The sequence below is a fragment of the Syngnathus floridae genome, chromosome 5, assembly GCF_059516105.1.
Source record: "Syngnathus floridae isolate MCC-2025c chromosome 5, RoL_Sflo_1.0, whole genome shotgun sequence".
NCBI classification, from domain to species: domain Eukaryota; kingdom Metazoa; phylum Chordata; class Actinopteri; order Syngnathiformes; family Syngnathidae; genus Syngnathus; species Syngnathus floridae.
Window position 1 is genome coordinate 6,223,874 of NC_142417.1, and position 22,976 is coordinate 6,246,849.

The window sequence follows — 22,976 nt, forward strand, 5'->3', positions numbered from 1 at the left end:
CATCACTGAAAAGGAGACATTTGACTTTAGCAACCTCGCCGATGTCAAGTTGCTGCAAAAGTTTGACATTTAATCTTAAAATTGAAAGGGTGTCGAAACTGCTGACAGTAGAACATACAGTATGTGGCTCATTTTTTTGGCATGTATTGCAAACGTACCAACTAACATACCAACTAAGCTCCAGCCCCTGACGTCACTCACATACGTACAGACTATATTACGTACGTACATAAATCTAACTTAAGTTCTAAAAAAAATATATACATATCTGTGCATTTCCATTAGCTTATTTATCTATTTATCTATTACTTATTTATTCATTTATTTATTTGTGTATTTATTTATTTATTTATTTATTCATTTATGTATTTATTTATTTGATGGTGATTTTCTATTATGATTGTTAATGAAACAATGGTGTTGGGGGGGGGGCAGTGTGAATGTGTCCACCACGAAGCGGTGGTGCTTTGCTAACAACGGATGACTTTGTGCTCAACATGTGTGTGAGTATTTATACATCATTTTCCCTGGACAGTGTCATGCTGGCTGGCTGGCGGGCAGGGCTTGGTTCCGGGTGGGTTAAGGTTAACCTCTCGAGGTCTCCGGGGTTACCGTGCCTCTGCTCTTTGTCAGTTTCTCGCAGTGTTCCTTCCTCTTGCTGATTTTCTGACTGGCACAGAACTGATGTGCTGATTTTTAGCCGCTGAGAGCATGAAGGCTTCATTAGAGCCATACTACAGAACCATTTACCGCACAGTGTGTAACTGGGTCATGGATCTTATTATAAACGTCTTTTGGCGTGCAACTGCTAATACTACATTCATGTATATACCATCTAGCCACTTCTTACAAGACAGATGAGCCAAGAAATCTAAATGATCAATTAATCAAGTAATCTGTTCCACATTTAGGTTGTAATCCATGAAGGTGTTTTTTTTGGTGACAAAAAAAAAGATTAATAAAAAAATATTGAGACCACAAAGACTGTTATGAACTGCCATCATGAGAAAACTACAGGATTTGAATGGCATTTCTTATCACTGCCCATTGTTTAACTGGAGTCGTCGCTGTGTTTGCAGGTGAACGAGGAGACAGTGGAGAGGCTGGTGGTCCAGTACCCTCACATTGTATTCAGCACCGTAATGCAGGACTGCAAGAGGACCCTGGAGAGAGCTTATCAGATGGGCTGGAGCCCAAGTGCTTCCAACGCCTTGTAGCTGTGGCTGGATTAGACACATAATGTATGCATAATGACGCACACACATACACACACATATTGAAAAAAAATAGCATTTTTCTTCCAAACGTTGACACATGCACCATATTTTCAGCTCAATCCTATTTGGTTTTCATTTACTGTTCAAATATGCATGCAGACACACGCACATGCACACACACTCACACACACACAGACACACACACACAATGAACTATTGCATATAATCAATCCATCAACTGAATGAAACGTACTATGTACCATCGTTCTCAAGTCAGAAAGCGACAAGCAGTTAGTCAAGCTCCATGGGATGTTTTACCGGGCTTAAGGATTTCTGAACTTTGCACGTTTAAGATTGAGCGCAGCAAACACAAAGATGACTGATAAAAGTGGCGGTTTAGAAAAGAACAATTATCCCGCCAAGTCGAGTCTAGCGACGCGTTTATTTCCTTCGAGGCGACGCCCACTGCATCGGCGGCGAGACAGACTGAGCGAATACGGACAACGACCGTGACGACAACATCCTCCTCCAGCTCACTTGAGGTTTTTTGACAAACACGTGATGTTTATCTTGACTTTCTTGCTCGTGCAGTTTGATGTGAAAGGATTTGTGGATTTCTTTGTGTTTAGATGGTTGTCGAGGCTACATGTAAACGTTGTCCTGATGCGGCACACGCCGGCTTGGGTTGCGGCCCAATCTTCCTTCCCTCCTAGGCCATTGAATAGCAGGAAACCACATTGATTATTTCTCTAAAAGTGCATGATTAGATCTTAGATCAAGATTGGCGTCTGACTGAGTTGACTGTCTGAAAACCATCTCAAATTGGACCGAACCTCTCTGCATGACATGGGAACGGTGCTTTAGTTTTATTCACACGAATTGAATTAGAAAAGCAGGATAAAAGTATTATAACGTCAAGTTTGAGGATTACAGTGGAACCTCTAAATTCAAACGCAATCCGTTGCATGACTGTTTGGACTTCAAAAGCAAATGGAAATTGAATCAATCTGTTTGAGGATATGTCATCATTTGTTTTGTATTCCATTGTGGCATCTTGCATGATGACAATCCGAACACGTTAGTCTAATTCTGAATTGTCGGACTTTGGAGGTTTCACTGTATACCCCAAAAGCACCAGGAAGGGAAATGCCTTAACAAACACCCAATTAAGTCAGTTGACTCATGAAGTGTTAGAAAAATCTTTATCGTTCACGAGTTTTCAAATATCATATGGCGCCCATTGTATGGCCCGGTATATTCATATACATGCAATTTACTTCTTAGTGTTATATCGATTTTTAGCATATACTTGTAACATTAGCTATGTAGCAGTTCGGTGAGGGATTTCCTCCGAGCGATAGAGGACCCAAAGTTGGTAGTGGAGAGTGGATTACTGTTCATCAAACAAGTTAAGTGCAGACAAGCAGGGTATTTTTTTAGCGTTGGCCCTGGCCTCCTCTCCAATGAGTCACCCAGCTAGCAACAATAGCTTCTTCTTTTTTTCCAAAGTATAAAAATGTACAGTACAATGTAGTTTGAATACAGCAACACTTTGTACAGCATAAGAAGATTTCACACAACTAAAAAGTTGATTTTCCCCTTGTCAGGATTTGTAGACGTAGCAGTCGCAGGGCTCTGCTCCCTGTGTCTGGTTTTGTTCTTTTGTAATCCCCATCCGCACTTTCTCCTTCGCTAGATGTTGACATACTTGATTCTTGATTTGTTAAGGCAAGCGTAAATGACTGGATTTGCATAAAGATGAATAAAACACTACAACTTCAAGCCCCGCCCCTGCACCCACCACCCATTCCTCTTCTTTGCGTGTGAAATTGAGGTGACGCCAAATATCTAAAACAGCAGGAAAATGTTTTCCCTCTTTTTTTCCATAAAGTGGTGACAGCTCTTGGCTGCAGCCTTCCCCTTGACTCGTTATTCCAATTACATTTTTTTGATCATAATGAGCATGATGGGTGACACGGTAACATTAGGATTCAGTGTTAGCAGATAAAATGATAATGAGGACACCAGCATGTCGGCCATTACATCCAAAGGTCACTTAATATACAAATAGCTCTCAACAAAGTTTCTGTCGTACAATTTCAGCAGAAGATTGTATAAATCTACCAACCAATCATTATATTGTTATGTAATAGACTAGCCAAGAATATGCCTTAAGCAAAAAAATGAACGAAAATAAACGAGATGCTTTACTAACTGCTAAACTAATGCCAAATTTAGTTTAGCAAATCACTAGAATAACTCCTTCGGTAGTACAGTAGACTAAACAGATGTCTCAATCGAGGGAATTAAAATGTTCTGTTCCGGTTGTGTTTGTGCCACAAATGAAGACCTCCGAGGAAATTATACAAATTAGGCCACTGGTGCGTTACAACATTCAGCCGGTCCAACCATTTGCTGTTTATGTGGTCACTGGTCGGAGCTGCTCCAGCTGTCTTTTTTTTGTCTTTGCAATCTTGCTTTATTTTTTCACCATCTACTGGGGAAAAAAGAAAAAGCTTCAACAACCCTGACGCTTGCAGTCATTTTTATGATATTTAGTCTCTTAATGGAATTATTTTCTTTTGAAAATGAATCATGACAGTTGTACATATACAAACAAAACGTTTTAAACCATGCCAGACCTTTTAAAGCACTCCCCCGTGACTATAGGCTTTTTCTTCTCAAAGTTAGTTAAACAATTCTGGAGGTAAATTTAAACCCAACTTCACAGTGATTGAAATGCACAATGGGTTCCTAAACGTTCCTGGTTCCTTTTGTTGAATTGACAAAACAAAATCTCTTGTCTTCTTCAATCTGCTTCACTTCTAAAATGAAATGGAGAGGCACAATCAGTCTACACAAAAGATTAAAAAAAAAAACTCCTGTTCAATCACAGTTGTTTTGTTTTGTTTGTTTCGTCCATACTCATGTATGACAAAATGGGAGGTATGGCATCAGACACGATGAGGAACTTGTATCTTCCCAGCAATGAATGTTTCATTTTAGATCCGGTCCACAGGTAAATCCTGAATTAGTGTATTAGTTCCGTGTGGTAATGCAATAATGTCAGTGGTGTATAAAAGAAAATCGGCAGTCATTGACAGTCACGGTCAAATATGTTCCCCCCCTGTTAAAGAGGGTTTAATGTCTTTTCTGCAAAAAGAAAAAAAAAAAACTCTTAGGATGGCTTGTACATTCATTAGGCGTGACAAGCCGAGACATGAATAATCTGGCCTTTGGCTTTGCCTCCTCATCTGTTTAAGGCCTTCTCCTTTCACCGCGACAGGGCTTTTAATGTCTCTGCCACAAATGAGCTGATCTCCCTGCACCACATTCCCATTTCTCTCTTGGGTAAATTATGCAGCTTGGTGAATTTTAATGCTGCCAATTAGCCCCACTGCAAATGTGAGTGTATGCCATCGATTCCCCTGGCTGATTGAGGTGGATTCCATCAATGCTTCGCACTCCTCGGACCTCTGCAATATTCATCAAGGTGGAAGGAGGCGTCGGACGCTTTGAGAGACTGCGAGTGTAACGGAGGAAATGTCACATGGCGAGGTAGAAATGCGAGCGGGAGTTGTAATTAAGCTGTGTAAATTTACATGGGCTTGTTGCATTTTTAATGAACTGACACTGACCACGCAGGTCCATGGGTATCATGTTGGACCTGTAAGGATGTTAGAGTACTGTAAAATAACAGATGTATATGAATTGTAGGCTGGAGGTAAGATCCCAAATACTAGTGGGTGCTAAATTGTGTATTCTCTCACGAATGGATTGTCCCAACGATTTGCAACGGATGGGAAATTGGAGATTGACAGTTTTTGGTATGGAAAATTTGGTGAGCACAAATTTGATCAATTGAAAGTTTAGTGGAACAGGCAACACAACATTATGGAGTTACAGAAGTCATGTTTTGTTTATTTGAACTTGTCCAATGCATGGCAATTAGATGTCCCCCCCCAGTACATTTTGTCATAATTTATGTGACATGATCCCTTCTTGTGACTGTCTCCAAATCCATTCATTGATCATTTGGAAGCTATAAATTTGAATTATTGAATAGAGTGTATATGATAATATAAGAAGTTATAAGGCTTGAGAATTGATCATAGAAGACGGTTTAAGACATTGGGCCTTACGTTTCATCAGCAGTTCTCGTGTTTCTTCCCATGTGTGATTCCACAGCAATACGTCTGTTTTCTCTCCATACCTTCCTGGCCGTCATTGTTACGTTAACCGTCCCATCGGCCGACTGCGGCGGGCCCGATACGCCAAGACTTTCCCTTCATCCTCATCACTCCGCACTGACTCAACTTTCCTTTGGCAGCTCCACCGCTTCACCCTTGACCCCTCCCAACAGATTCTTCATCTCTCTTGGAAATTATGTCAATCATTTTTTGCGTGGGGGTGAGTCTCGCCTCAGTGCTCCGAGAGCCTCAATATTGCAACATATAAAGGAAAAATATTTCCTGTCCATCATCATAAACTGTTCTCACCCTCAGTCCCCAGAGGACCATGAGGTATTTTCGCTCCCTGGTACTCACCCTCTCGCATATTGCCTCTTGTTTTTTCTGCATCGGGCAAAGTGCAGCGTGGAATTGTGAAGATGTTAATGGGTTGACTTTGTAACTGACACTGCAAGAGCCAACCCAGAGAAGATATTCATGACTCTCAAGGAGCATGTGCTGTTCCGGCCCTCGAGGGGACCCACAGAGTGCTCAGTTGGAGTTTGTTTGAATTACATCAGCTGCTTGCTTTTTGGGGAGAGGAAGTTTGGGAAGGACTTTGCCTCCCAGTAACTGCATCTGGAAATTGGACTGGAACGTGACAGACCGGGACCCGGTTTGCCTTCTGACCCGAGGCCCCCGATGAAAGCCGGGCTCCGATTCATCCTACTGAAGATAAAAAATAAATGAGCTTTGTTAATCCACTCCATTTTTAACATCCTCCCATTAAGATCCGCCGACTGCAGAGAATGTTCGAATGTGTCCACGAGAATAATGAAGTCCCTGTGATTCCCCACGTTGCCCACTTTCTCGTTCATTGTCCGGCTCTTTCTGTCACCCTCAAGGGAGTTAATTGCAGCGTTTAGGGTGGAGCTCGGACTAGTTTCTTTGAGGCAAAGGTTAATGAGAAGGATATCCACACTTTTACATTTACATCCTGGCAAAAAAAATGTAGAAAGAAATCCCGACATGGGACAGGAAGACAAAAGCTTTCTTTAGCAACAGCCTCATTTCCATGCGAGCTTCACCGTCGATATGCAGATGTGGCAGGAGGATGACATTTAAAAGTAGTTAATTGTGCAAATCTTTGCTTTAGAACGGAAAGGTCGTGGATTGGGAGTATTTCATCATCCAACAAAGTCCCCCCCCTCCCTCCCTCCCTCATCACACCCACCCCCTCCCATATCTGCAGGGGGGTGCTAACCCATTTTCATCACTGACCGCCATCGCTTTTCAAAGCACTTCATGAATATTAATATGCACAAACTGTTTGGGAAATGAAAATGAATCTTCGGCCCAACAGGAGATGACTTAAGAATTCCCACACTCCCCTACGCCATTGTTTGCAAATTCCTTACTGCGTCCGTATCAAATAAAGAATATCTTGGGATTCCTCCTCCCAATCTCTAAACATCTAGTCCATCACATTTGCCTGGAATTACTTAGCGTCTACAGTTTTGCACTGTAAACTGACTCAAGGAAATTGGATGAATGCTGGAGATGAATTGCATGTTGTCTTTTGTCGATATTTTTGGTCCTACCTCCCAACAGGAAACTCCCGCAAGAGCACATTGAAGATTCAGCAGGTGCACAGATTGGAAATTTTACACCTGCCTTCTCCTGAATAGCCCTAATGGTTCCGTAATTGCACCATTTCATCACTTCCCCTCTGGCTTGATGTCATTAAAGAGAACTTGTTTTGGGAACAGAATACATCCGAGCAGGGATGTGAGCAGTGCAAAATTCGGGTATGATCATATTTTCGTTTAATTTGTTTTGTCTTTCAGCTCCCCAACCCAAGAAGAATCTTTCATTTACTAGAGCTACCACTACTCCATTTGTTATCGACTTAAATCTTTGAGTGTTTTTTTAAGGAACACATTTTTCTTTGCGTTGGATAAAAAGACAAGGTGTCCCAAAACGTGATGATAGAATGTTCAAAATAAGTTTTGTTTCCACTCTTTCACAAATCGTTTTCCTCTATCAAATTCACCAAAAAAAAACATTTCAGTAACTCTTGTTTATATCAGGTGTAATTCCACCCTTCTACTTTAGTGTAAGTTTGAAAGCACAAGAATTTGAGCACAGCCTACTTTAGATTTATGCAAGTTATCTGCTGCAATCCTGCTTTTAATGCCCACAGAAAGTGACGGCTGTACGTTTTATAATGTACATCTTTGGGCATGATTCGTAACTCCCGTAACGGAAGGGTGAATCCTCCAATCAAATCAATACGACCTGGTTTTATTCACTGTAATTCAACCAAAAGACACATGTGCCTGTTAAGGGAATGGTCTGGTGAGTGACGTAAAGGTGGTTGCATCTGCTCCATGCTCTGTGCAAGTGTTTTAACGTTTATTGTGAGTGACTGGCATCCCGTCCAGGATGTAGTCGCCCTTTTGCCTCAAGTCAGCTGGCATCTGCTCCGGCTCCCCTGCGACCCCGAACAGGACAGGCGGTAAAGAAAATGAATGGATGGATATTTTTCTTTGCACACAGACGTTAACAATCCCAATCGCGTTCCCTCAAGGACACGGTGTCTGCCCCGTATGTTGTCTGGAAAAACATGACGTACATTTCTTCAACATGATTTCACTGACGTCTCTTTGTCTGCTCCGTGGATCTTACATCCTCCGTGTGGTTTTCATCAATTAAAACAATCCTTGCCTGTTCAGGAGCTACAGATGGTCAGGTCGAGACCCGAGTGGCGTCGGGGTCTCCCGGCCAACTGCTCTGACATGTCAGACATGCCGGTATGCCTCGTCACTCCCCACTTCTCTGGCGTAACAAAGGTCGGGCCAACTCCCCTCTGGAGCGACGGGCCCAAGTGGCTCGCCGGGACGTGAGGCGTGACGGGGCTCCAGACTCAAGGCCAAGCGTGCGCCTCCCACCCACCCCAGTGGACCTCCTTTCAAAGCCTGCCCGGCCTCCCCCTTTCCTTCCTTTCTCCGGTCCCAGTGTCCGTTTAATTCCACTTCAATTCCATCTCTCGCCACTCAAAGCATCCAATCGACCCGGCTCGCTGCTCGCACAACAATCACGCACACATTCCACTTTTCATTTGCCTCCCAGAATTCCCTGCTCCTTTTCCATCACCAAAAGCTCACAACTCACCACCTCTCTGAACGCCCCCAAACACCCACCTCGCTTTTTTTTTTCCAGGGGTGTGTATTTCACGGCCTGTTGGCTGGACAGGCTCGGGGTGATTTCCCAAGGTGGGGGCTGAAGGTTAGGAAGAAGCCACGGCTGTCTGCTGATGATACAACCGTGAGTTGGACATTTGTGTGAAATTTCGCTATGAAAATCAGAGCGGCAACAACTCAAAAATCCGACGAAAAAAAACAGAGGTGTGAAATTAACAAGCGGTACGATTCGCCGCTCTTTCCTCTGACCTGTGCAATAATGAGGCTCATTGCTATGCGCCTTTTTGGCTTATGTTGGAAACATTATGAGACCAAGGTGGCTAATATGCAGAAATCCAGACGAAAATGTCAGCGATCCAACTGCACGTCATGTGAAACTTGCGGCTTCCCTCTTTGTGCGCAACCTTGTGAGAACGGGATTTTTCCAAAGTTTCACGTACTTAATGATCACCGTTCACAAGGATATTTCTGAGAACTAGATAAGATTTGTATTTCTAAGAATTTTCAAAAAAGATTATTGACAATGACAATTATGCTGTTAGGCTAATGGAATAATTTCATTTCCCTACATTCTCCATTTGGAAAATAATTAATGTCCCGTATCTTGCCAGACAATTTTAAATAAATCTTTTTGACTATGTTCAAGGCTTTTAGCATGTGTACTCTAAAGGAACCGTGTGCTTTGAAAAAAAAATAATTTACCTTTATTTTGGCTGTCTGCTTTGGCCGAATAACACGTGTGACTGCTTTTCAGAGAGGCCCCTTTTCACCCACATTTAGTTCCACGCGTTCACGCCTCCGGGAGCCAAGGTTCCCCGGCTGCTGTTCACAGAGCATTCCTATACTTGGCCGGCCGGGTGTTAATTGCCTCACTCAGGGTCACTTCCACCAAAGCTACATGGGAATGTGCTGGTGCTTTTCTTTTCTCTCTGCCCTCGTGTACCCAGCCGAGGGAGTTGAAGGAACAGCCTTCCAGTCAAAAGCCCCATTTTCCCAGCGCGACGTGGTGCAGAAATAGCCAAAAAAAAAGAAAAAAAATCTTTTGTGACAGCTGAGCTCATTCTTTCTCAACGTTGCCTCTGTCTGCTTAATAGGAAAGTCGTTACGTTGGTGTATTGTTCTTTATTGTTTGTACTGTAGGTGCATGGCCTGGTGACTGTAGCGCTGATCGACGAGACATCCAACTTATTTTTGCTCCCGTCTAATGGCGTCCATTTATAGCTGGAAAGAGCTCGATCAAAAGAAGGCTGCACTCTTTTTCTCCATGGCCAATAATATGCTGGCACCGTGTTTAGTGGCAACGTGACTAGTGTCGAGAAGACCGCCATTGTAAAAGCATTTAAAAGAAAAAAAAAATAGATTAGGGAGTTAATTTGGTGGTGAAAAACTGACAGCTTATCTCCTCACAGTTATTCTTTGCATTTTTAAAGATCCTGTTGTTTGTAGCTCAATAACAGACAACAATAGGAAAGGGAACCTTGAGGGGATTTTTTTCCATTTTGAGTCCATTGCTATCGTCACTTTATTACTTCCCTTTGGTTCTTACATTATAGTGATTTTAATCGTTTATTAAAATGAAAACAGTTGTCACTGTCATATCTTAAATGAATAACTTTCTTCTGAAAGATGTCTGATACAAAAAAAAGCTGAGGTTGTAAATTTTAGGAACCGGTTTGTACGCATAATTATATCCAGACTGGTGAAAGAAGTTTGCAGATTAGAGATTTTTTTGGCTATATGCAAAATACAGGTCAGCATTTTTTGGGGATCACGTTCGTATTTATTTGTACTTTCAATCTCAAATTTAACCTTGTATTATAATGTGAGCATATTTTTTTTTCTTTAAGGGAAAATGTGCGATTTAAGTAATCTGAGTTGGAATCTAATTAGGGAGGATTTGGGTTCTACCAAAATGAGCAAACCAACATTGATTACAAAATCGAATGGCTTTAATTTCTATTGATGGGAATTATAAGGATATTAAACTCCTGAGTAGGTCTTTGATATTGAATCATTACGGTTGAATGAGCTCTCCACAATACAGCTCGAAATGGATGTGTGCAGGATTATTGGAAATTACCTTTTGGACCACAAATAAGTGGAATAGGAACTGAGGAGCAAGCTACGTTCCACTGTTTGAATTTAAGGTCTATACAAAATCTGGAGTCATTAAACTATCATTATCTGACGGGCCTGATGGTTTTGCTTGGCAGGTGCTGTTCATATGGAATGTTTACGGTAACTTCCCGAGATGGACAATCACAGAATGTTTCCATGAACGAAGATGAATTCATCCCATCTGGCTGTCGTTCACCAGCTCATTATTTCAGCTTTACGGAACGTTCCGGGTCTCTTATCTCATTGGCTTGTCCTCGTTGTTTCCAGGATGGCTGCTTGGCATTTCATCTCTCCTTTAACCAATTAATCAACAGATAAGGCAGGTCAGAAGAGAGGTCGCTGCGTGAGGTTGAGGTTTGCTGGTTGGGAAGCCGCGGTTGGTGGTTAGTGGGAAGTGGATTGCACTTGAGTTCAGGCAAAAGGTGAGCAACATGGAAACAAACATTAGTAATCCGAGCCTTGTTTTCGGGTTGCTGACTGAGGTTACAAAAAAAAAGACAATTGCATTTAAGTACGGGATGTTGGAGGAAACATCCAGTAAAATTACGGGAATCAGTAGTGTTTTTCTTTAAATGCTAATACTCTACAAAGGACTCACATTTAGATGAATTCTATTGATTTTTTTCCCCCCTGGACCCTTCATAGTTTAGACTTTCCGCATTTTTTTAAATTTTTTTTACCATTTTCGTCAACCACTTATCAAAATACATTACAGTTAATGTAACAAACTCAGTCAGCAATTATAGAACAAAAATACCTTTGCAAGACCAAAAATGTGACACAAGGATTATAAACTCCTCCCCGAACAATTCGTCTTGATTTAACCTATAATCTAGTGAAGATTCATCACTTTTGAAAGACAATAGGTTATTTTCCAGGTCACATTTCCTGAAAATCAAGCCAACTTAGACTCCGATAATTAATCAAAGTGTGTCTTGTGCAAAGGCCACGAGAAGGCTGTTGCGCACACAGCTTTGTGCAGGACTCCATTCATCAGTCCAATGGCATCGATAGACCTGTGGCTGTTGGTTAATCCAGATACTTAACTGTCCACACAAGCGCACCTCTCTTCTGATCACCACCCCAACTCGCTAAGACCTGATAGACTGAAAACAATAATCAGGCTGGAGTAAAGCTAGAGTGGTTGCTGGCAATGAGCGTGAGTGAAAACAATGCAGCATTTGTACAGCCAAGTGATTTTTATCCAATTTTTTTTTTTTTTTGCAAGCAGCTTCCTCGTGATCTGCCAGTATTCTGTATTCTTGCTTCCTTTCTTTCAGAGTGACTCCCCTGTGGACACACGCTCACTCTGATCCAGGATCGGCCAGGTTCAGCAGGGGGATTGTGCAAAGTAGAGGAAAAAATCCTCTTGTACAAGTTGTGCATCTTGTGGGTCTTTGACTTGTTTTGTTGAATAGTTTAGAATCATACAGAAGAAAAGTTTCTCAACCTTTAAGACTCTCATACTTTTAAAAATATGATTTATCTTTGTGGCTATTCTTCAAGGCTGGAAATAAGATGTCTGGTTCACTAAAATCCTGCACTTGTTCGTCAGTAGACTCGAAATGCATTCAGTGACCACTCACAAAGAAGAAAAGCCAAAACGAAATCGAAAATTCAATCATTTACCGGCAATGACTAGTATGTGAAACATTTTGTGATTTATTTGCTGCAGCAAAATTAAAACAGGCCATGTGAACTCTCGTTGCAGGGACAGTTGCCCTGAGAAAGTGGGCGTGTGTTTAGTCTGCAGGGGCGGTACGGGGGTGTGTCTTCACTTTGTGACATCACACAGTGAGGACACCGTTGTTTTCTCGGATCGAGCTGCTGCCAAGAGGGACGGAATGAGCTGGAAAGTGAGATGAGTGAATAGAGGAAAACACAACTTTGGTCTGTTTTGCTGAAGCATTTTAACATTTGGCTCTTTTAAATTCTACTACACTAAATTATACATTTTTATTTTGCCCTTTGCTGAATGGTCAGGTGATTTGCACTTTAATGACCAAATATAGTTCCTCCTTCCTGGAAAGCAAGCTTAGCAAAAACATTTGTCTATTTCTTTTTTTACAAATTTGAGGGTGACCTTTTCTGGCCAGACTGTTGAGGTTGCGGCCACGACTCGTACTTCTTTGGACTCCGGCGCTCTCTCGGCCCTTCCTTCCTACCACAAACTGGCTCTCACCTCTGGCCGTCTAACCCGAAACCTCACCACCTCCCCATTTTTTTTGCTTCCTTTTTTTTTCGCTCCACGCAATGATCCGCCTGACCTCCCCCGACAAGCTGGCGGGATAACAAATCTCTCTCCATGATGACAAGAGTGACTTTTTCTCTCTTTGCAAGAGTTCGAGTGATGAAAGGAGAAATGTATCGACTTTGACGGCGTGCAACAGAAAACATCAGTGCGGTTGTGCTCAAAGGCGATAGACGGAAAAAGCAGATCAATAATTTTCATATTCGGCCGCGGTGGACCGCCATCGACCGGATTCTGACTCACATTCCAAAAAGGTGCTATTTTAATTAAGGAGACAAGGTAGAGCTTGCTACCCACCACTGTTCCTCTTTTCCCTGTCTGCCGGCGCCTGATGGATGAGGAAATTGGTTCCATCCACTGAATAATGCCAAGAAAAGAAGTCGTCACAAACAAAATGACACAAAGACATCCACTGAAGTGGATGTTTCACTTTCGGACAGAATTAGCCAGGTTTAAATTGACGCTTCTCCTTCGAAAGCCCCGTCGAGTTTCATCACTCAAAAGAGACAAACTCATCGACTCTTTTTGACACTCGGCGCCTAACACTCAGAGATGCCCTTCACGAGGGAACGCGGTGGGAAGCCCGTGCACGGATGAGCACAATTGCATCCATTCCACTTGATGTGATTTCACGTCGCACTCGGCCGCACGCTGGTTCGAACCCCCGGTGTCAACCTGATACCGCCGCTGGTTCTTCAATGATGTTCTTCGGCCGTAAAGGACGCGCCATTATTAGTAGCGCCGATAAAAGCTCATGATCATCAAGATCATTACCATCATGTCCATCGTCATCATTGCCAAGTGTGTGCCAGGGGACATCATCGCAATGATGAAGTGGACTGTTTGAACTCGGGCAGATATTTTTGGGGGAATTCAGTGCAAGAAAATATAACAAATTTGTTTCATTCTTATTTTAACAATTTCACAGTCGTGTTTGACGGATAAGGGCTCCTCCCAACGTATTACTCAGAAGATTCATGGATCATCCCAGATATCAATCAGATTTTCTTATGCACTTTTTAAGAAAGTCCCAGTGAAACCGATGCTTCAGTGGAAATAACTTGCGTGTTTCTTGTGCCGTGTTTCGACCTGTAAATTGGTCACCCCGGCGGAATGTGGTTACGTGATGCGGGCATGCTGGTGTGGAGATAAAACACAGCGTGTTCCACAATAATCACTTCAAAGTGACCTCTCCTGCGAGGCAGCAGCCGTGTTGTGGTGTTAAAGCTGCATATTGATGAATTCAAACATGTCCTTATTTAAAAAAAACATTCTTGTTTTGGAAATGGCCCCTTTTATTTCCACGCCGAGAGTCGTATGGGGGAATCAATGTGGTTCTCCAGTGTGTCAAATGTAAATGTAGCAATGTGGGCTGCTTTCACTTCACTAAGAGTGAAGGATGCTTTTGTGATGAGGTAACAACGTTTTATTAACAGCACCTGGAAAACTTACAAATAATTGAGGTATACTGGATTTGTCATAAATCCATGTTTTGGCCAAGCGCTGACCTGACGACCTGACACACAATTTAAAAAAGATGAAATTATAGACTTATCTCACAACTAAAAGTAAAATTGCATTTACTTTATAACCTATCTTGACAAGTTAGCAGAATATTACAGCTGGGGTTTTTTCTTCAATTTCCTACTGAGACAGTATTGAATGGCTCTAATACCGAGAAATTGATTAATATTAATTAAAAAATATCTCTGGATAGGTATTGTCACTGTTGTGTAGACGTCAGCTGCCCGCAACCGGAAAGATTGTAGGGGATATAAAATGGATGGCTGGATGGAAAGCCAGTGTAACCTCGCACAGGTCGTGCGTCATTGGAGTTATGAACTTGCAGTTCCCTGGCGTGGTGCGGCAAGTCCATTGGAATGCTGCCGCAGGCTGTAGACGGCCGCTGTGAGCAGTATGAATAGCGCACTGATGAAAAAAATGGAGATTATTTCATAGCCCACTGTTCTTTTCTGACTTGGCACTTGAGAAGGAAATGTACTTCTTTCAGTCACTCTAATATCTTCATCCAGTTTATTCAAACAAACTGGATGGATGGATGGATGGATGGACGGACGGATGGGTTTTTTCAGACCTTCAGATCTCTAATTTATTTCCTTGTATTGCTCTGATCTTATTTGTATAAATTCAAACTTGCTGCAATTCAGTTAAATGTATAAAACAAGTGTTGAGTATTTTATGTTACGCTGTGCAAGGAACATGCATTTTTTTCAGAAGACGTGTACTTGAAGGACATTTGGAGACAACATTTACATTCCTCCCTTAGAACTCTCAGTCCCATATTGTATTAACCCTGGTGACCTCCCACAATGCTTTTCTACCACTCTCGTCCGTGCTTGTGGAGGTTGTCCGTCTCCTTTGAGAGGCGGAGAGCGTACAAAACATAGCCGTGATTGAACCTCTGTGTTTGCTGCACGCACACATCGATGTACCTACACAAAGAAATTTGGGGGGGGCACACGGATCGTAATCCTCGTCGTTGCCCGATCATTAATGCAGCCTCACAGAACCAAGACTGATCCAATGTGGAGCTCAGCACACATCCCTTAAATTGACTGTACACGTCTGTCATCGCCTTCCACCTTGTCCTTTGCTGGGAGACATTTGAGTCAATATGTTTGTTTTTACGGCATTCAAAGTAGCTAGAAAGAATGTTTGATTAAAAGGCCCTATCGACGGATTTGTGTCAACAGGAACAAATCTCTGCTTTTCAAACTCAGTGGACCTTCAGTTTGTGAGTAAACAAGTCCATTTAGACGTATATGATGCTTATCTATCATCATGTTTCTGCTTAAAAAGCATATCCTGTGGTTACATTATTAATTTTAATGCAATCCGTTGGATCAAATATGTCCTATTCCTACCCGAAGACATTGTGGAGAAGGTTTTCCCTGTCCACAGGAATGTCGAAACAAAAAAGTCTGGAAGCAATTTCCTGTGTAGGTTTGTGATCAATTACAATATTAGACATGTTTGGTGGAGATGTGTTAAAGAGAGATTTCATTTGTCAAGTAAAGGCAGTCAAGCAAGGGGGTAGAGGGCTAAGTAGAAGAGAAAGTGAGGTGAACAAAACGGAGGAGCTGAGGACATCACAGTGGAGTAGGGCACATGTTGGCGCTGTGAGGGATGAGAAGAGAAATGCAATCAGGGCCCAGACATGGGTGTAACAGAACCATTTGTTTGTGGCGTAATGGAGAGGAGATGGTTCGGCCCGGGTGATAAGTTTGCCTGGTCGAGGCCTGACCGGACCGCTGCTGGAGTCAGAGCGTGAAAAACACTCAGCGAGACAAATGTGCGGCGCAGCTGGAGAAGAAACACGAAGTAAACAGGAAAAAAAGTCTAGTGTCATTTACTATAGAGATGCTTTAAGTCCTCGAAACTCAAAAATAGTCAAGTGCTACTCACTACTACCCACCAATATTTTATGATTACTCACCAATATATTTACATACTTGTAGTGCAACTTGTATAAATATAGTTGTAAAATTATTAGAATCAAATCAGCAAAAACCAAGTTGTCTCTGATCTCAAACTACACAGTTATTGATTAATTGCATTCATTTTATACGTAAGCGTTAAGCTATCAGACTTTCATTAGACTAAATTGCAGTTTATGATTCGGTCGAATGTTTGATTAACTTTTGTTTTCTGTCTGTTTTACAGCAAACTTCAACTAGGAATGACAAATACAGCTTGAAACGAGCACACATGGCATCTTCAACGGAAAACAGAGAGGAAAAGAAGGAGAACCGGCACGTTTTTTTTATGGTCTCCATTGCAGATTCTCACTGATTACAGGTGGGTCCACTCTGGAACATATCGTTAGTGATAATCGGGCGGGTTACTATGTTTGATATAGTGTGTGAGCGGAATTTGTGCTGCATGAGATTTGAGAATAATGAAAAGTTGTTGTACCATGGAATTTAGGATATGGGAAATAGCTTTAAATAAAAGAGGAATTCCCCTTTACAGTGCCTCTGTGGGGAATCTCTTTATGGGCTCTCATCAGTACTGCCATTGTTAAAACCGCAGCTGGTGTCTCTGAGAAGCGATGGCGAGTAGCAGCGGAAGTTCAGGCCTTCAGGTCAGGAGTAGCGGAGAGGGAGAATATGAGATGAGGGGAAACTGACCTGCAGCTTTAGGCCAGAGATTGAGGGGAGGTTCAAGACAGGAAGTTGAGAGAAAGAAAACAAGATGGGGAGGATGACACTGTTCTGACCCTCCAGACGTTTACAGTATGTGAGTCCGACAATTCTTGTGAGCGAGCATCATAGCGAGTGTGTTCACTTGCAACGTGAACAAGCTGTGCGGGGTCAGGATAACACCAGCAAACGCAAACAAGTCCATCCGTCACACATTGAAGAGTATCGCTCTGGTCTTGATCCCCTTCCTCAAAAATCAACGAGCGAAACATGCCGGGCGCTTTGGAATTATTCGACAACCACCGCACACTTGAGAAAAAAAAGCTTGTAAATAAAAATGGAGGAATAACCCTTAGATGTTTGGTCTAAAAATGCGGAAAATTACACTATTATGCAGCGTAGATAAAATTGGTAGAGTTGGCCAACGCTGCAGACTTGAAGATGCGTCTGATCCATCAAGGCCGTGCAGCGAGCTATCGACCATTGTTTGATTAATGACAGCGACTATCTGAGCTGCAATCGGCTCTCATCTGCTGCTGATGCGGCGTTGCCCATCTGTCTGCTCCACTTTTGCATCACAGCATCGAAGTGCCCGCAACCTGCACATGGGCGCTAATGATCCGCTCTGCCCTTGTCCCTTTGTGTAAAAATACTCGCATTCATAATTATAACATCATCGTTCATAATGCCTCCGTCTTAGGGGGAAGTCGAGCGGGATGAAGGATGAGTCTTGGGCTCATCTGGGGGAGGAACATTGTTAGTCGAAAACTACTCGATCACCTTGTCTCAACACTTCCTGCGTGGTGACTGGACGCTAGCTAAACAGTTCTTTATTTTGAACCAGGTTTTATTTAATCCCACTCTTATTTCGGCCTTCCTTCTTCTTTTATTCTTTAAGTAGTATATTTTGAATGTTTTCATCTGCATGACTTTATTTATGGACACTGAATCACCTTCCGTCGTGGGCTACCAACTGTGAAAATCTGAGATCTCATCAAACAAAATGACTAAAAGTGTAAATGTATCCAGCTGTACTCCATGAAAATATTTTGTAGACATGTCAATCTACTCTCAACGTATTAGAACACATTATTAAAAGTATTCTTTAGCATCTGTTCTCACTCTCTCGTTGTCAAGATATGGGAGATAATATAACATGACTTTCAGGAAATGAAAAGAAGACTCTCACTCACATTGTTCTCCAAATAAGAGTAAAGGAAATTAAACATTGAACATTTAGACAACAAATTGTTCAATCAAAGTCCACTAGCTTATTGCTCAAATAAAATGGGAAACACCATAGACTGGCAAATGGAAATTAGCATGGATGTTAGAGGGTATTACAATTTTTTAAGAAACTGCCAAGGTTCCCAAAATTGCTGCAGTGCGTATTCCACCTCAAAAGCTTGTGCACGTTGAAAGTTTTGATTTGAAAGTTTTGCCATTTTTTTCCATAAAACTTTTCCTACAGGTTGTATGCGTGGGTATTAGTCCGTATACGCAACAGTCCCACTTCCCATCTGCCATGTAAGCCAAGGGGGCAGAAAACAAACTAATCCTGTAAAGTCACATCTTTGTTTAGCTTATGAAAAATGATGAAGGGCTCAGCTGCAGGAACTCATTTTGAAACGATGCCAGGAGCTCGACAGGCTAACTACTAAAAGTTTGGTCTGTCCTAATATAGATTTTCACTCTGCGGCTAGGTCGTAATTGCAGGTAGCGAGAGAACGGCCTGCCTCGCTGTTGTTGTGCAAGCGACAGACGCCATCTGGCAGCTGTAATATTTATGAGCATAGGAAGGCAGGTGAAAGTGAAGAAGAGAAGAAGGTGAGAGGTTCACAGAGGCCACCTCGCAAGGTGAGCCTACACTACTTCTCGCTTGTAACGCCGACACAGTCATAAAACTTTGATTTACTCAAATTGCTTTCAAAGGCACGGCCTTATGCCGAAGAACAACTTGCGTGGGCTTTTGGGGTAGCACGACACAAATGTTTCTTGCTACTTTGGACAAATTGGATTTTGTCTTTCAGTTTCATGCAGTGCTAAGAAAAGTTCAGCAGCAATTGCATAACCCTGCAAACAAGCATTTATGAAAACAGAACCTGAGCTTGAGTAGAGGATTGCAGTGAATGCTGTTTTTCTTTTAACTTTCTTGTTCAAACTGTGTAATCCCGCCTCTTCCCTGGAAAAACATCTGCTGAGTCAATGCCCGTCCGTCTCGCTCCACTTATGCCCCGTCGCCGCCGTGTCCCGTGCTACCATGTGACACTGGTTCCAGTGGCTTCAGGTCACTACTCCAACGGGGAGAGAAATTTCCCAGAATAAAGAATGGCGCAGTAACCTGACATGCTGCCACAGAGAGCAAATGCCAAGCTCCGCACCCATGGACCTTGTTACCTCCCACCTAATGGAAGATTCCAAGCTTAGCATAACACATTTTCACTTGCAACAATTCAGTCCTTCACCCCTCCTGTTACTTCTTCTCCACCAATCTAATCATAGATGACAATTTGAGGATGCGGTGTGTCAAAGGTCATCGAGATCTGCCTTGGGATACTGACCAAAGCTGACCTGCTGCTAACTGTCATCGCCGTTAGTTTCTGAAAAATGAATTTCTCATAAAGCATAATCTGTTGATTCGTTCTGATGCAATCCAGTTGCAGTTTTGTTTGGCAACGTGATTCTGCTCATGTGACTGTCTGGAAGAAATCACAATGAGTTTTGGCATTTGTCCCTGAACTCGCCACTCACCCCCGACCAGCCAAGCCTGAGCTCACTGAACATACCTTAACGTGCATGTCTCTCGTACGATAGCCCATACTGAAGTCAACATTTACCGACAGAAGATTTGTTATTCTGCTATCTTGATGTTTCTAAAGCCTTTCCAACTCATTCAGCCTTGATCTGCTTTGTGTGCTTGGATGCACATTCCCTCAAAACAGTCCTGGCCTGTAGTATTTTTATTGCAGCAACGTTCTGAACTGCTTTGCGGACCCTTCTGACATAACACAAAATCAACTGCGGTTCAATTAGCTTACCTTGAGATGCAAGTGAGGAGAAGCTCGCAGTACCAGCATGCAATACCCGGAATTGTAAGCACATTGTCAATCAACACAATCGGATTCTTTTTTTACAGATGTCTATTGTGAATAAAATGCGTGTTCCTCATTTCAAAGCAGTACCTGGAAAATCAATCTGTGTGAAACTTTTCTTGACAGCACATGTATAATTTTCCAACTTTCCATCACATGTTATGTGCTTGGCATTCAATGTTTTTTTTTTCCGACTTAGACAAGGTGTCATTAGCATGCGTGACTGAAGTGCCAGGTGAAAGTGCCACATATGGATTTGAATCGACGTTACCTGGTCCGGGTGTGGGCGGGTGCAAACAGTTTGTCGGTGGGTGTTTGTCAGTCTAACAAACAAAAGCCATTTAAGACCATCTGCCTTGCCAGGAGGGGAGTGGGCACGATGGAGTGGATGCTTTGATGGCAACCTCTGAATCTATAGACATCTGTGTGTTTCCATCTGTTCATATTGTTTCACTCGTCGATTGCTCAACTTCCAGTACACTACACGTATTTCCACTGCGTTGTGTTCACAGGCACACACATGTATACACACACACACACACACACATACAAATTGTTGTTTGGATATTCTAGGACAAACATTCGGTAGTTGTTTGTATGGTTTGAATCTAGCAAACCTCTAACACTTAAGCACTGACCTTTATCGTCACGCCATCCCAAACACATGATCCAAACTCTAATTCCGAACCCTACAGCAATTTAACACTTATCCAATACCACATTCATAACCCAGCCCAACCCCAAACCTTGAATTTAATCCGAACACTGACCTCATTCTTTCACCTAACCCATAACATTGTACAAACTCCTCCACCCACCCTAAACCATTTTGCCCAAAGTCCTGAAACTAACTTCTACAATGGAACGCTAACCTTAATCTAACCCGTGATCTAACACCTCACCTCTAAACCTTAACCCCCAAACCACCCAAACTGTACCATCACGCCCATTTAGGGTGAACTCAGACCTCACAAAGGTTGATGAATGGGCAAAAATTCCCACACATACTCCGATGTCTTGTAGAACATCTGTCCAAAAAAAAAAAAAAAAAAACACAATATCGTAGCCTCGAAGTGAAGGAACACCTCGATATTTTCTTTCCTTTCCTACACTTTTGTCTGGAAAGTTGATTGCATAAAATTACAACAGACTTTATGTAAAAGAATTCTGCAGGCGTTGTGTTGTTTTGTGTGTGTGTGCGTGAGGGTGTGTGTATTGGCCAACCGTTGGGCTTCTGGGACCTTAAAGACATAAAGCAGAGATGAGGGCGTAAGGTTAATAAACAGACACATGCACACTCACGCACTCATGCAGAAACATTAACACTCACCAGACACACACATTCAAAAGACTTTTTATTTTCCGACCTTTTGTTTTCCATTTGAACGGATTAGTTGCAGTAAACTTGCATGTAGACTTTTTTTTTTTTTTGCATTGGATTTCATGTGGTGCTTGGGATAATCATGCTTCTTTTTAAATAATAGGGACACCAATGATGAAAACAGAACTCACACACACCAACTCTAATATGACACACATGTTTTGACCCCAGGGTTAATACAGCACTGTAAGACTGGGGGCCCTCACTCTGGCTTTTTTCATATTATTCAAATGAGCAAGAACTCTTTTTTTTGCTATTTTAATGAAATGCCGTGTGTTGAAAAGATTACCGAATAGACAGATTGAAGCATTTTCTTCCTACAGAATAACAAACTGATCTCCCAGAGAAAACGAGAGATGCTGAAAATGTGCGGGATGAGTTGCGTTGGGATATAAAAGGGAAATGAAAGCTTCACGATTTATCCACAAGCCTATAGTGTTTATTCCGCTCGGAGCAAACATCGCAGGCTTGCTAATAACACTCAGGCTAGTTCCTACTTGGCGTATACAAGAGTGCTAACGTATGGCCCTCGAGGCAAATGGATGTCAACAGGCTTGTGCTCACTTTGACTCCATCTTAAGTTGCATGCAACGCCATGTATGGAAATAATGACTCCAATAGCACGTATTTTCTCTCTGGTGGCAATTTTAGTGCCACAATGAGTCAGTGTTGCAGCGTATGACGATATCATATAGTGCTGTGACCACTTTTTTTTTTTTTTTTTATAAATCTTGTCGTGTTTTATTGCCTCTTATTGTTTATCCTGAGCGGCGTCTACAGTAAGTGCCCGCGGCTATATGAAGTGGTGCTCATTTTCACAGTTAGAGAGTGCGGTTATGTCGTTCCACAGCTTTTCTTTGCTTGTGTTTTTGATGTTAATCAAGTCGATCAAAGACGAACAAACAAAATGCAGCGCTTTTTATATGTAGTTTTCCCTAAGCACCACTCGAGCTTTCTTCAAGCTATCGAAAAAAACCTTGTTTACATTTTATTGTAGTCCTTCTACGATAGAATGTAAACAAGGTTTTTCGATTCAACAATGCACACCTATACAGAATCACATCGTGGAACCTTTAAGTCATATTATGAAAATTTTATTTTTGACTTTAAATAAAATAGTTAATCCTCTTGCTGTTCCTTGATTATTTTAGTTTATAATTTAGCTGTTTTAGTCACCAGTTCATATCACATATCAAAGCCACTTGTGCACTCATTTTGCTTCTTTCCCAGTCTGTTTGATGATCTTAAGCGGACCAAAATTTAATTCTCACAGCTAATTATTGTCGGAAAACAGAAGAATGCCACGTTTGTCTCTTGGAGCAAATTTGTTCTTCCTCCAATTCTCCAACTCACATGCTTTTCCTTGTAAAACAGATGTGGGA

General features: G+C 42.1%; 1 protein-coding gene across 3 annotated transcripts in view; it reads left to right on the plus strand.

Moving 5' to 3' along the window:
- fbxl17 (F-box and leucine-rich repeat protein 17) overlaps positions 1 to 22,976 on the plus strand; it is a 178,010-nt gene that overhangs the window by 142,682 nt on the left and 12,352 nt on the right. For 2 of the 3 annotated variants that reach the window (XM_088374927.1, XM_088374928.1), the window contains exon 11: positions 1,080 to 2,999. In XM_088374927.1, the coding sequence (XP_088231053.1) occupies positions 1,080 to 1,217 (138 nt within the window). In that variant the 3' untranslated portion in view covers positions 1,218 to 2,999. Of the gene's footprint in view, positions 1 to 1,079; positions 3,000 to 16,642; positions 16,778 to 22,976 lie in introns of those variants that run through there. The other variant, XR_015858440.1, reaches the window with a different exon arrangement.